We start from the raw sequence: 10,641 nt of genomic DNA on the forward strand, positions 1-10,641 counted from the left end.
ACCTGAGCCTGTGCTGATACCCTGAAAACTCTGCCTTCATCTTCACTTGTCATTACCCAGCTGCGTTATCAGAGCATGCTACAAACACACCTCTATTTTTCAGGGCAGGCACCTCTTGCTGTTTTTCCTGTCAAATTACAGGAGACATTTGCTGGTCTGATCATCCTCATTAAGCAGCTCCTTTATAGCCATGCATTGCCACGGTACAAAGCGGTTTTAAGCTCTTACAAATAAAACAGTTTATCATAATTAACTGCACGATGGGATAGAGCTCCCTAAAGACAACTATAAATATTGCTTCCTTGCTCCTGGCAGCCTGGCAATGAGGATTTGCCACGAGGTGAAAGCAGCATCTGTATTTTACTGCCTCCAGTAGCAGAGTGGGCTAACCAGAGCAGTAATTGCAATGATCACAGTCTTTACCACTCTTGACTCTGCAGAGAAATATGCAGTGACATCACTGGAGAGCGGTCTTTGCTGGGCAGGATCAGTGGGGGTGCAGCCAGGACTGGGATGTTAATGGCTTGCAGTAAAATCAGGTTTACGTTCTCATCCATCACCATCCCCACAGACAGCAGAAATGCACTGCAAGGATGTCCATTGAGAGACTGGCTTTAATTAACTCCCACCTCACCCAGCACAGGGAGGGCTGTGCCTGACCCAGGCTGCTCTAACTCTGCTCTGCCACGCCTGCAGCGTGGTTTGATGGAGCAGGCAGCCTCAGGTGGCTCCTGCAGACCAGCTCTGCCCAGCTGGGAGAGCCCCTAGAAGGAATCAAAAGGGTCAGGAAGCTTTGAAATTTTTACTGTAATCTAAATCAAAGCGAATCATGTTCATCCACTCCCTCTACACGTTCCTATCTCAAGGTCAAGTGTTTTCTGTAAACTTTCCCAGGCGCACGCAGAGGAGACGATGCCAGCTCAGCTTCGCCAAGGAGCCACTTGAGCTCTCCCGAGGCAAACGTAAAGAGTGTGGTGGTGTGGATGGTTGGACTTTCCCCATTTCAGTATGTTAAACCTCAGTTGGACTCCACAAAGAAAGTTGGGACAGTGTAAGCAGGAACAAGAAGGTGCTGTGAAGGACTGTGACAAGGAAAAGAAGGACAGACGAAGGAGAGGATTTAAAGAGAGAGACTTAAGGAAAAAGGAGAGGGTGCTGAAAGAAGGATATAGGAAAGAGGGTTTTGAGGCAGAGAGAAGTTGAAAGATATATGGGTGGTTTACCAAGTAGGAAGGATTTAGATATGTGGAAAAGATGAAAGGCTGGTGGGTCCTATATTGTGTGTTCTGTACAATGCTGTATGTTCTGTACACCCCCCCTTAATTGAAATTCATAAGTTCCCCTTGGTCACATGTTACCTTTTCCCCTCTTCCCGCCACTGTGTTATCCCTCCCCTATCCCCTAACTGGTTCAAGGCTTGCAACCCTTCCCCTTATCTCCCAAGTGTCAAGGTTCCATTGGTTGCCGCAAAGAGGGACTCCCATTTCTCCTCCCCTACCCCGAAAGCATATAAGCTGGTGCATTTCTTTGTTCGGAATCCAGTTCCAGTTCAGCCTGGTTCCACTTCGGTCTGGACAGTGCTATGTTGGATTAAAGTTGTGGTTCCTCTGTCTGGCTGGCTGGATCCTCCTTTCTCGCTCTTAGCGCGTCGCTTCAGTTATCCTACTGCCGTTCAGGTCTCTCCCAGGGTCAAGAACCCACAGGGCTGACCCCTTCGTTCCGCTGAGGGGCGGCTCGGATTCCGCTTGCTCCGGTGCCTGGGCTGGCTCGGGGTGAAGCCAAGGGGCTTAGTAGCGGCACCGCGACAGGTGGCTGGCACCCCAGATGGGACCCTGAGGAGAAGCCTTGAGTTTCCGTGGAGGCTCTTGTCTTCCCTCTTTGTGGTCCCCGTGAGGATTGGCGGTGCTCGCACCAGGCGCGAGCACCGAAGAGTTTCAGATCCAGGGCGGTCCCACCGCTGCGAGTCGAGCAGCCTCTTCGGAGGAGCGCTCCTCGCAGATCCAGGAGGCAGCTTCGTCGGCAGCACTCCCGGCGAAGTCTTCTGTGCGCTGAGGGTTCCCCAAGACCGCAGGTAAGTACCCTCCGTCGGGGGCACGCGATCAGGACCCCCTCTCCAAGCCACGGGGGAGGGCTCCGAGGAGAAGTCTGCGCAGGACCGGGGGGTTAACGCTTTCGTTTTCGCTCCCGGTTTGGTCGTGCCCAGGCGGTTTTTAGTTCTTTTCGTTCGGGTTTGTTTCGTTCGAGTGCTCCTGCCAGCTCTCGAGGGAGGCTCGGAGCTGGGGGAGAGTCGGGTTTTTGGGGACGTTGCGCGTGCCGCGCGCCGGGAGGATCGGTGGCTTTAGCGAGTGCAGGGTTGCCCGGTTTTTAAGTTGCGGCAGTTACGGTTTTCTGTTTGAGATTTAGTTGGTCCGGTCTTGGGTGAGGGTGGTTTTTCAACACCGGCGAGATGGGTGCCTCGCTTTCGACCACCCAGAAAGGAGTTTATTATGTTCTTGTTAGAGTTTTGGAGGAGAACAAGGTTCAGTTCTCCCGCGGTTCGTTAAAAAGGCTGGTGCGGTGGCTTTCCGTGCAGTTCAGTAACACGTCTGAGGAGCTTGTAAGGAACCCCCGTTACTGGGAGGCGATCGAAAAAAAGGCGGCCAATTCGGATAAATGTCCCCAAGATTTTATGTTTTTGATTGTTAAATTTAAAACGATCGCTAACAGCTCTCCCCTGCATGAAAAGCCAACGCGACCGCCCGCCCCAGTTTCCCGTTCCCCTTCTCCCAATCCCCGTGTTCCTCGGAAGGGAATTCTGAGGAGAGCCGCAGACCCTAGGTCTGCCAGCCCAGGCTCTCACCAGAACTCCCGGTCCCCCAGCCTCAGCAGTCTTGTCCGGACTGCTGAGGAATCCTCGGGTCGCCCTGGACAAGCGACCCGGGGACGCAGCCCTTCCCCTGTCTCCCTACGTTATAGACCAAAAGTTAGATTTAATCTTGCTGCGTCACAGGAGCCACAAGATGGCGCCTGCGACACACAAGATGGCGCCCGTTCGCGCCGTTCTCCTACCCCTCCCCCGCGTCCCCCTCCCCCGAAATTCAATCCCTTCCTTGACCCAACCCCTTCATGCCCGCCCAACCCCTTTTATCTGCCCAACCCATTTTACCCCTTGGTCCCTCCCACACCCGCCCCCTCTGTTCCCTCCCTTGCTCCACCCATGGCTCCTCCCACATACCCGATGTCTCCTCCCTTTGTGGCCGCCCAAACCCCGCCTTCGGTCCCTCCCTTTTCCCACGCTGACACTCCTCCCACTCCTGCCCCCTGGCCCGCCCTAGGGGCGGAGCCAGGCACTTCTCCCCACCCCGGAAGGAGGCCATCTTGGAATGGTAGTTCCCACGCTGCCTCTTCCGGTTCCCACGGTAGGGAACCGGAAGACAACAGCGATGGAAACCAGGAAGTGCATCTCTCAGCTGCGCCTGTCACCTACCGAAGGGCTCGCGGGGGTGGCGACCCTAAACCGAATTGGCAGCCATTTTCACAAACTATAATTCGAGATTTATGTAAGGCACACAAAGAATTTGGGAGAGAGAGCCCGTACTTCCGCGGCCTCCTTCAGGCAGACCTAGCAGCTGCGACAACCCTTCCTGCAGACTTAAAGCAATTATTTTCTTGCCTGATGACACCGGCTGAATTTGAATTATGGCTTGCTGCATTTAGGCAAGCCCTGCGGGAAGAGCTGCCGCACCTGCCACTCCCAGCAATTGATGAGGGGGGTAATCCCCTTACTGTTGAATTGCTGGGAGGAGAAGGTTCCTTCGAGTCCCCTCAAATTCAGGCACTGCTCATTCCACCAGCAGTTTTGCCTAGGGTGCGAGACCTGGCCTGCAAAGCCTTTTTCACGATGCAGCCTCGTGCACCCCTGCCGCCATTCACCCAGATTAGGCAAGGGGACGCAGAATCATTTGTAGATTTCGTGGACAAGATGACTAGGGCTTTGGAAATACAAGTAACGGACGGGCTTGCCCGTAAGAGAATCTTGGAGGAGATTGTTTTTGCTAATGCTAATAATGTATGCAAACAAGCGATTTTAAGTCTCCCTCCAGAACCCCCACGGACTCTACAGGTGATGCTGCAAGTTTGCCAGCAAAAGGTCCCTTTCCTGCTTCAACATATGACCACCGCAAGCAAGCAGGGAACTCGGCAGGTGCATGCTGCGGAAGATGCGACTCTTCGTCGCCCACAAGCTCGCAAGCTGGCAGCGTCGAACCCAGCCAGAGCACGGGTCGAGTGCTACCTCTGCCATGAAAAAGGGCACTTTGTGAGCCAATGCCCGCATAACTTGCTGGCAAAGCCTCGGCCGCAGCAGGAGGACTCCCAACACAATTCAAAAAACTAGGGGGGGAGTGCGGGCCCACCCGGCATGATGACCCCAACAGGGTGGGCAGTGCAGAAGAGAAGGCAGTCAACGCCTTCGGGGGTCACTGGACCAAGACAACTATCTCGGACTGGCATTTCCTTTACCCTTCCCAGGAGGGAACTTTCCCGGACTTGACGTTAACACCATTTTGTAAACCTTACAGGTTGAGGCTCACTCACAGTGCGCACCTCAGAGATACCAGCTGGTACCCAGTTCGCGTGGATTGCGAAGACCTTCTGGACTGGCCGTTTCAAAGGAAAGGTAAGTTCATTGTTGTTGGGGACTGTAAATACACTCCGCAAGACATTGAGGTATACCCGGGGACCTATAAGGGTGACCCCAGGTTCCTCAATGTCTGGCTGCGTTCCACTCATCCCCCAGCTTTCCACCCAAAGGGACAAATAGTGGCCCAGGCAATTCCACACACCAGGCCAGATCAATATCAGGTTTACCCTGAGGAAAGGCCACTTTCAGTCAACGCAGTGCATCGGATCACAGAAGAAAAACCTATAATACGATGTACGATGTCCATTGGGGATGAGTCCGTTAATAAAGGTCTTCTTTTTGACACAGGAGCGGATGTCACGGTCATTCCCACCCGGGAGTGGCCGTCACATTGGGCCTTGGAGGACGCGCCGGCGAATATCTCCGGAGTAGGGGGTTTTCAATCGGCTAAGAGATCAGCGCGCATGGTGAAATTCACGGGGCCGAAAGGGCAATTGGCATATACGCGCCCTTTCGTTTGCAAATATGAACGGCCCCTGCTTGGTAGGGAGCTCATGTCTCAATGGGGGGTCACAATTAGTATCCCAGACCCCCCTCAGGTTTTTTGCCTAGCGGTCACTGAGGAGCGCCCAATCCTCAAACTGAATTGGAAAACGGATAATCCAGTGTGGGTTGACCAGTGGCCGCTATCCAAGGAGAAATTAAAGGCGCTCGAGGAGCTCGTGGAGGAGCAGTTACAGAAGGGTAATATCGTGGAAACGAATTCCCCCTGGAACTCGCCCGTCTTCGTCATTCGAAAGAGTGACGGAAGGCGTTGGCGCCTCCTTCACGACCTTCGACAAATTAATAACGTTATAGAGGACATGGGATCCCTCCAACCAGGAATGCCATCCCCTGCCATGCTGCCCCGAAATTGGAATCTGGCAGTTATTGATCTGAAGGATTGCTTCTTCCAAATTCCCCTACATCCGGATGACGCACCGCGTTTTGCCTTCTCGGTGCCTACCATCAACCGAGCGGCCCCAAGGAAGAGGTATCACTGGAGGGCTCTTCCCCAAGGTATGAAGAACTCCCCGGTGATGTGCCAGCTGTACGTCTCTTCCTTGCTGCGTCCTGTGCGCGCAGCCGCGGAGGAGGTTATCATCCACCATTACATGGATGATATCCTCATTTGCGCCCCAACAACAAGCGAACTGGATAGAGTCCTCACACGCGTAACAGATTTGTTAGTTGCTGCAGGGTTTGAGCTGCAAGCAGAGAAAATTCAGCGGATGCCACCCTGGAAATACCTGGGGCTGGAAATCGGACGGCGGACCATTGTTCCCCAAAAATTGGCTATCCGGACATCAGTCCGGACCCTTGCGGATGTCCATCGACTCTGCGGAGAGTTGAATTGGGTGAGGCCCTGGCTGGGTCTTTCCACGGAGGATCTAGCACCCCTCTTCGATTTATTGAAGGGGGGAGATGAGCTTAGCTCTCCCAGGGCGCTCACCGCGGAGGCAAGGAAAGCACTGGAGAAGGTACAACAGGCGTTGTCATCACGCCAGGCGCACAGATGTGACCCCGGCTTACCCTTTCGGTTCGTGGTGCTGGGTAAGCTCCCGCATCTTTTTGGGGTCATTTTTCAGTGGGATTCGAACACCACACAGCATGACACCAAGGGCCACGGGGGGAGAGATCCACTGCTGATCATAGAGTGGGTCTTTCTTAGCCACCACCGGCCCAAGAGACTTACGAGGCCACAAGAAATCATGGCTGAGCTGATCCGCAAGGCACGTACGCGCCTTTGCGAGTTGGCCGGTTGTGACTTTGAGTGCATCCATCTCCCCATCAAATTATCCTCGGGCCAGATCACCAAACCCATGTTGGAAACTCTGCTTCAAAATAATGAAGCTCTACAATTCGCTCTGGACTCTTTTACGGGCCAAATTTCAATTCATCGGCCGGCCCACAAATTGTTCAATCTGGATGGAAATTTTGAATTGGCATTGAGGAGTGTCCGAAGTGTAAAACCACTCCAGGCCTTGACCGTTTTTACAGACGCGTCCGGGGCTTCTCACAGGTCAGTGATGACCTGGGAGGATCCCGAAACTCAGCAGTGGGACAGTGATGTTGAAATCGTTGAGGGTTCGCCTCAAGTCGCTGAGTTGGCCGCAGTCGTCAGGGCATTAGAGAGATTTCCCGGACCGCTAAACATAGTTACCGACTCTGCCTATGTTACAGGGGTAGTGTCCAGAGCTGATCAGGCAGTATTACAGCAGGTTTCCAACGACGCGCTTTATGCGCAGCTCTCGAAGCTTATAAAGCTTGTGTCCCACCGAGAGCACCCCTTCTACGTGATGCACACAAGGTCGCACACCGATTTGCCAGGGTTTGTTGCAGAGGGCAACAGGAGAGCAGATGCTCTCGCTGCTCCTGTGACAAAGACCCCACTGCCTGACATATTTCAACAGGCACAGCTCAGCCATGCTTTGTTCCATCAGAATGCACCAGCCCTAGTCCGCCGATTTCGTATCACCCGGCAACAGGCCAGGGCGATTGTGGCTTCGTGCCCATCGTGTCAATCCCACTCCGTGCCGACCATGCACGCCGGAGTCAATCCCAGAGGGCTGGGAAGTTGTGAAATCTGGCAGACCGACGTCACCCATGTGGCGGCGTTCGGGAGACTCCGGTACGTGCATGTGTCCGTTGATACCTTCTCGGGTGTAGTCTATGCCTCCGCACACGCAGGGGAGAAGGCCTCCCATGTCATCCAACACCTCATTCAGGCCTTCTCTTTCATGGGCATCCCCAAGGAAATTAAAACAGATAATGGCCCTGCGTATACTTCCAGGGAGCTTGCAGATTTCCTGCAGCAATGGGGAGTTGAGCATAAAACGGGCATCCCTCACTCCCCCACGGGTCAGGCCATTGTTGAAAGGACCCATCAGAACGTCAAACGGGTCCTTCAACAGCAAAGACCAGTCCTGAAGGTTGAAACTCCATCAATCAGATTGGCAAGGGCACTTTATGTGTTAAATTTCCTAAATTGTTCTTATGAAAAACCAGATCCGCCCGTTGTGCGGCATTTCAATAGCAACCGCGACTGGGACCTGAGTGAGCAGCATCCGCCGGTGACCGTAAGGTTTCCCGAAACAGGGAAAGTGGAGGGTCCACTGACGCTTTTGACGTGGGGGCGCGGGTACGCCTGCGTCTCCACTGATGCCGGGCCGAAGTGGATACCCTCCAGATGGGTAAAGCCTTATATCGAAAGAAAAACAAAAGTCCGAGAAAACGAAAAGCCTCAAGTCGCCTCCGCGGCTCTCCGCCGCAGAAGGCGTGAGTCCAGTGACTCAGAGGAAGAGGAGGAGCAGTCAGAAGGCTGGGAGGACCCCTTTTTCTGTGATTTCCCACTTTGTAACGATTTGTTTTTCTGAGTTTCTGTTTAGATCCGTCCAACCATGAGCGCCAAGACTGCCATCAGTTCAGCCGTCCTCTTCGCCAGTCTCCTGACCATCGCCCAGGCGTGGCTCGTCCCCCAGCCACAACAGAACGTCTGGGCTGTCTTGGCCAAATCACTGGGCCAAGACCACATATGTCTCAACCAAGCGAGTGCCGCGAATCCCATGGCATCCTGCCTCGTGGGGATCCCATTTAAAGATCGTGAGATGCCCAAGATGCTTCTAGGTTATGCTCAAAAACTTAGACAAGAAGCTGCTAAAATGGAGCATAACCTAAAGCATGCCCATTACATCGTCGCGTGGTACAATTATATTAAAAGTCTTCCAAAGTTAGAAAACGAGCCTCAGGAGCTGGAGCTTCTAGGTTCCGCCAGAGCCGAATCTTGTTTTCATATCCGTAACGACCACGTCCAGCGTCACCACCGTCATTTTGTCTCCTCCAAAGCCCATTTTAATACTCATTGGTGCAACGCTGTGTCCTTTAGTTATCCTCCAATCCCTCCCCAAAAATCAGCCCAAGTCTTTGCCCATCCCCGCCAGCTTCCTAGGGGAACATTCTTGATTTGCGGAGACCACGCATGGGCAGGTATCCCCTCTCACCTCTCCGGAGGCCCGTGCACCTTTGGGACCCTCGGATTGTTTTCACCCAACAAATCACAAATTTTGGATTGGGTTACACAAAATTCTACAAATGGTGCACATCTATTGGCACACTCTAGAAAGAAGAGAGAAGACTACTCTCTCAAAAAATTGGCAGACGATTGCGATGAGGAAATTATCCATTGGAGCAGATCTAAAGGCATCGCAATCACAGTATTTGCGCCGTGGGTCGCCATTGCTAAGACCCTCGGAGAATTAGGCCATTTGGAATGTTGGGTAGCTAAGCAATCCCGTTTGACTTCTAGGGCCCTATCAAACCTCCTGAAAGATGAGGAAATTACGAGGCAGGCAACCCTCCAGAATCGTGCAGCCATCGACTACCTCCTGCTCCTCCACGGTCACTCGTGTGAGGAGTTTGAGGGGCTCTGCTGCTTTAATTTGACATCTAGGGCCAAGGGGACTCGCGAGGCACTCAAACAAATGGAAAACATGATAGGAGACATCAAGCAAGAATACGGGGACTGGCTCAGTAATTTGTTCAAGGGATGGGGGATCTCGGGTTGGACGGGATCGATTCTTAGAACTGTTCTGTTAATTGTTTTTGTGCTTTTTGTTGCTATTGCCAGCCTTGGACTAATGAAAAAGATGTTGCAGAATTTGATTTCTTCCTCCACATCACCACTCAAAGCTGAAGTCCACCGAGTAGCCGTTGAAGTAGGCCCAGAAGTGTTCAAGGAGGAGGAGGAAAGCTTCGTTGATGAGGACGAGCAGGCTGAACAGCTTGAAATCATCGTGGAAGAAGTGCGCAGCTTTCCTCGAGAACAATGGCCTACTCAACAGCAGTGGTTTGCAGAATCATACCCACGTTCTGAACACCTGGTGGACCCCCCTCAATTCGGATATCTGAGATAGGACTCACAGGGTCAAAAATAAAAGAAAAGGGGGAAAAGAGTGCAGGGAAAAATGCAAGGAGGGAAATGGACAGTCACGGGGACCTGGGCTGCTCAATCAATATGTGGCACAATAACCATTTTCGGTGTGGAAAAGTTTTAAATTAGATGTGTCTGGCTGTCAGCACCTCCCTTTGCAAAGGGAGCTGTGATGCCTCTCTCCCGCAGGATGGGGACGCAATGAAAATGTCATGCAGCGTGCTCAGAGTGAGAGACAGCTCCCCAAATGGCAGCTCTGAAGGAGTGAGGAATCTCGTGGTGCAGAATTGTGAGCTCAGCCCCAGACAATCAGGGAAATGGACTGACAGACAGCCAGGCACAGCCTGGCCACAAACCACAGCTGTGTTGTGCCTCCAAGACAGGGAGGACTAAAAACCAAATAAAACTTAAGAACAGAAAGTCACCGGCTCAAGACACAACACGTGTTCACTGATTCAGATCCTTCCCTTATTTTTATGCCACAACCCTTAATCCCTGGTGTCAAGAATCTCATCTAATTCTTTCAGCTTCTTGACTATATTCTCTCACATTGTTACACAGGGGTGCAGGCTCATTACTTGCTACATGAAGCAGCTCTGCAGAGTTTGTATTTGACTCCTGATTTTGTAAGCCTTCAGATTAAGTCCTCTTATTGTTAGGCTCTTTTGGATCATCTTTATAAAAATTTTTATTTCTTCCTTGAGTTATTACTTTATTAAATTTAAATCTTTAATAAAGTCTCCTTTCCCCCATGACAATAAACTTAGCATGAATAAACTTTTCTCACAACTTTTGCAATTTTCCAAGTCTTTATTTTCTCACTCAAATCTGAAAGCTTTCTACATAAGGTGTGTTAAAAAAAACCACACTAAAATATGAGTTGAGGGTGAAACTCCTACCTGCAGCTTACCATGTTCTAGGATTTACATGTGATAATATCTGGTCTGTGACTGGAATGCCTGTGCTAGGTTAGAGGTGACTACATCTGTGCCAATGTCATTGTAATTCCTGTTTATTATATACTCTTGTATAAGCTAAACCCACCTCCTCA

At 51.9% G+C, this 10,641-nt stretch overlaps 1 protein-coding gene across 1 annotated transcript; it reads left to right on the forward strand.

Moving 5' to 3' along the window:
• Positions 1–4,369: 4,369 nt before the first annotated feature.
• Positions 4,370–9,600, forward strand: LOC134554015 (uncharacterized). The gene is made up of 2 exons (XM_063404275.1): positions 4,370–4,657; positions 8,050–9,600. Exon 2 carries the CDS (start codon positions 8,062–8,064, stop codon positions 9,571–9,573), a length of 1,512 nt encoding a protein of 503 aa, XP_063260345.1. The 5' UTR covers positions 4,370–4,657; positions 8,050–8,061; the 3' UTR covers positions 9,574–9,600.
• Positions 9,601–10,641: the final 1,041 nt, after the last annotated feature.

Source organism: Prinia subflava, chromosome 8, assembly GCF_021018805.1.
Source record: "Prinia subflava isolate CZ2003 ecotype Zambia chromosome 8, Cam_Psub_1.2, whole genome shotgun sequence".
Taxonomy (NCBI): Eukaryota; Metazoa; Chordata; class Aves; order Passeriformes; family Cisticolidae; genus Prinia; species Prinia subflava.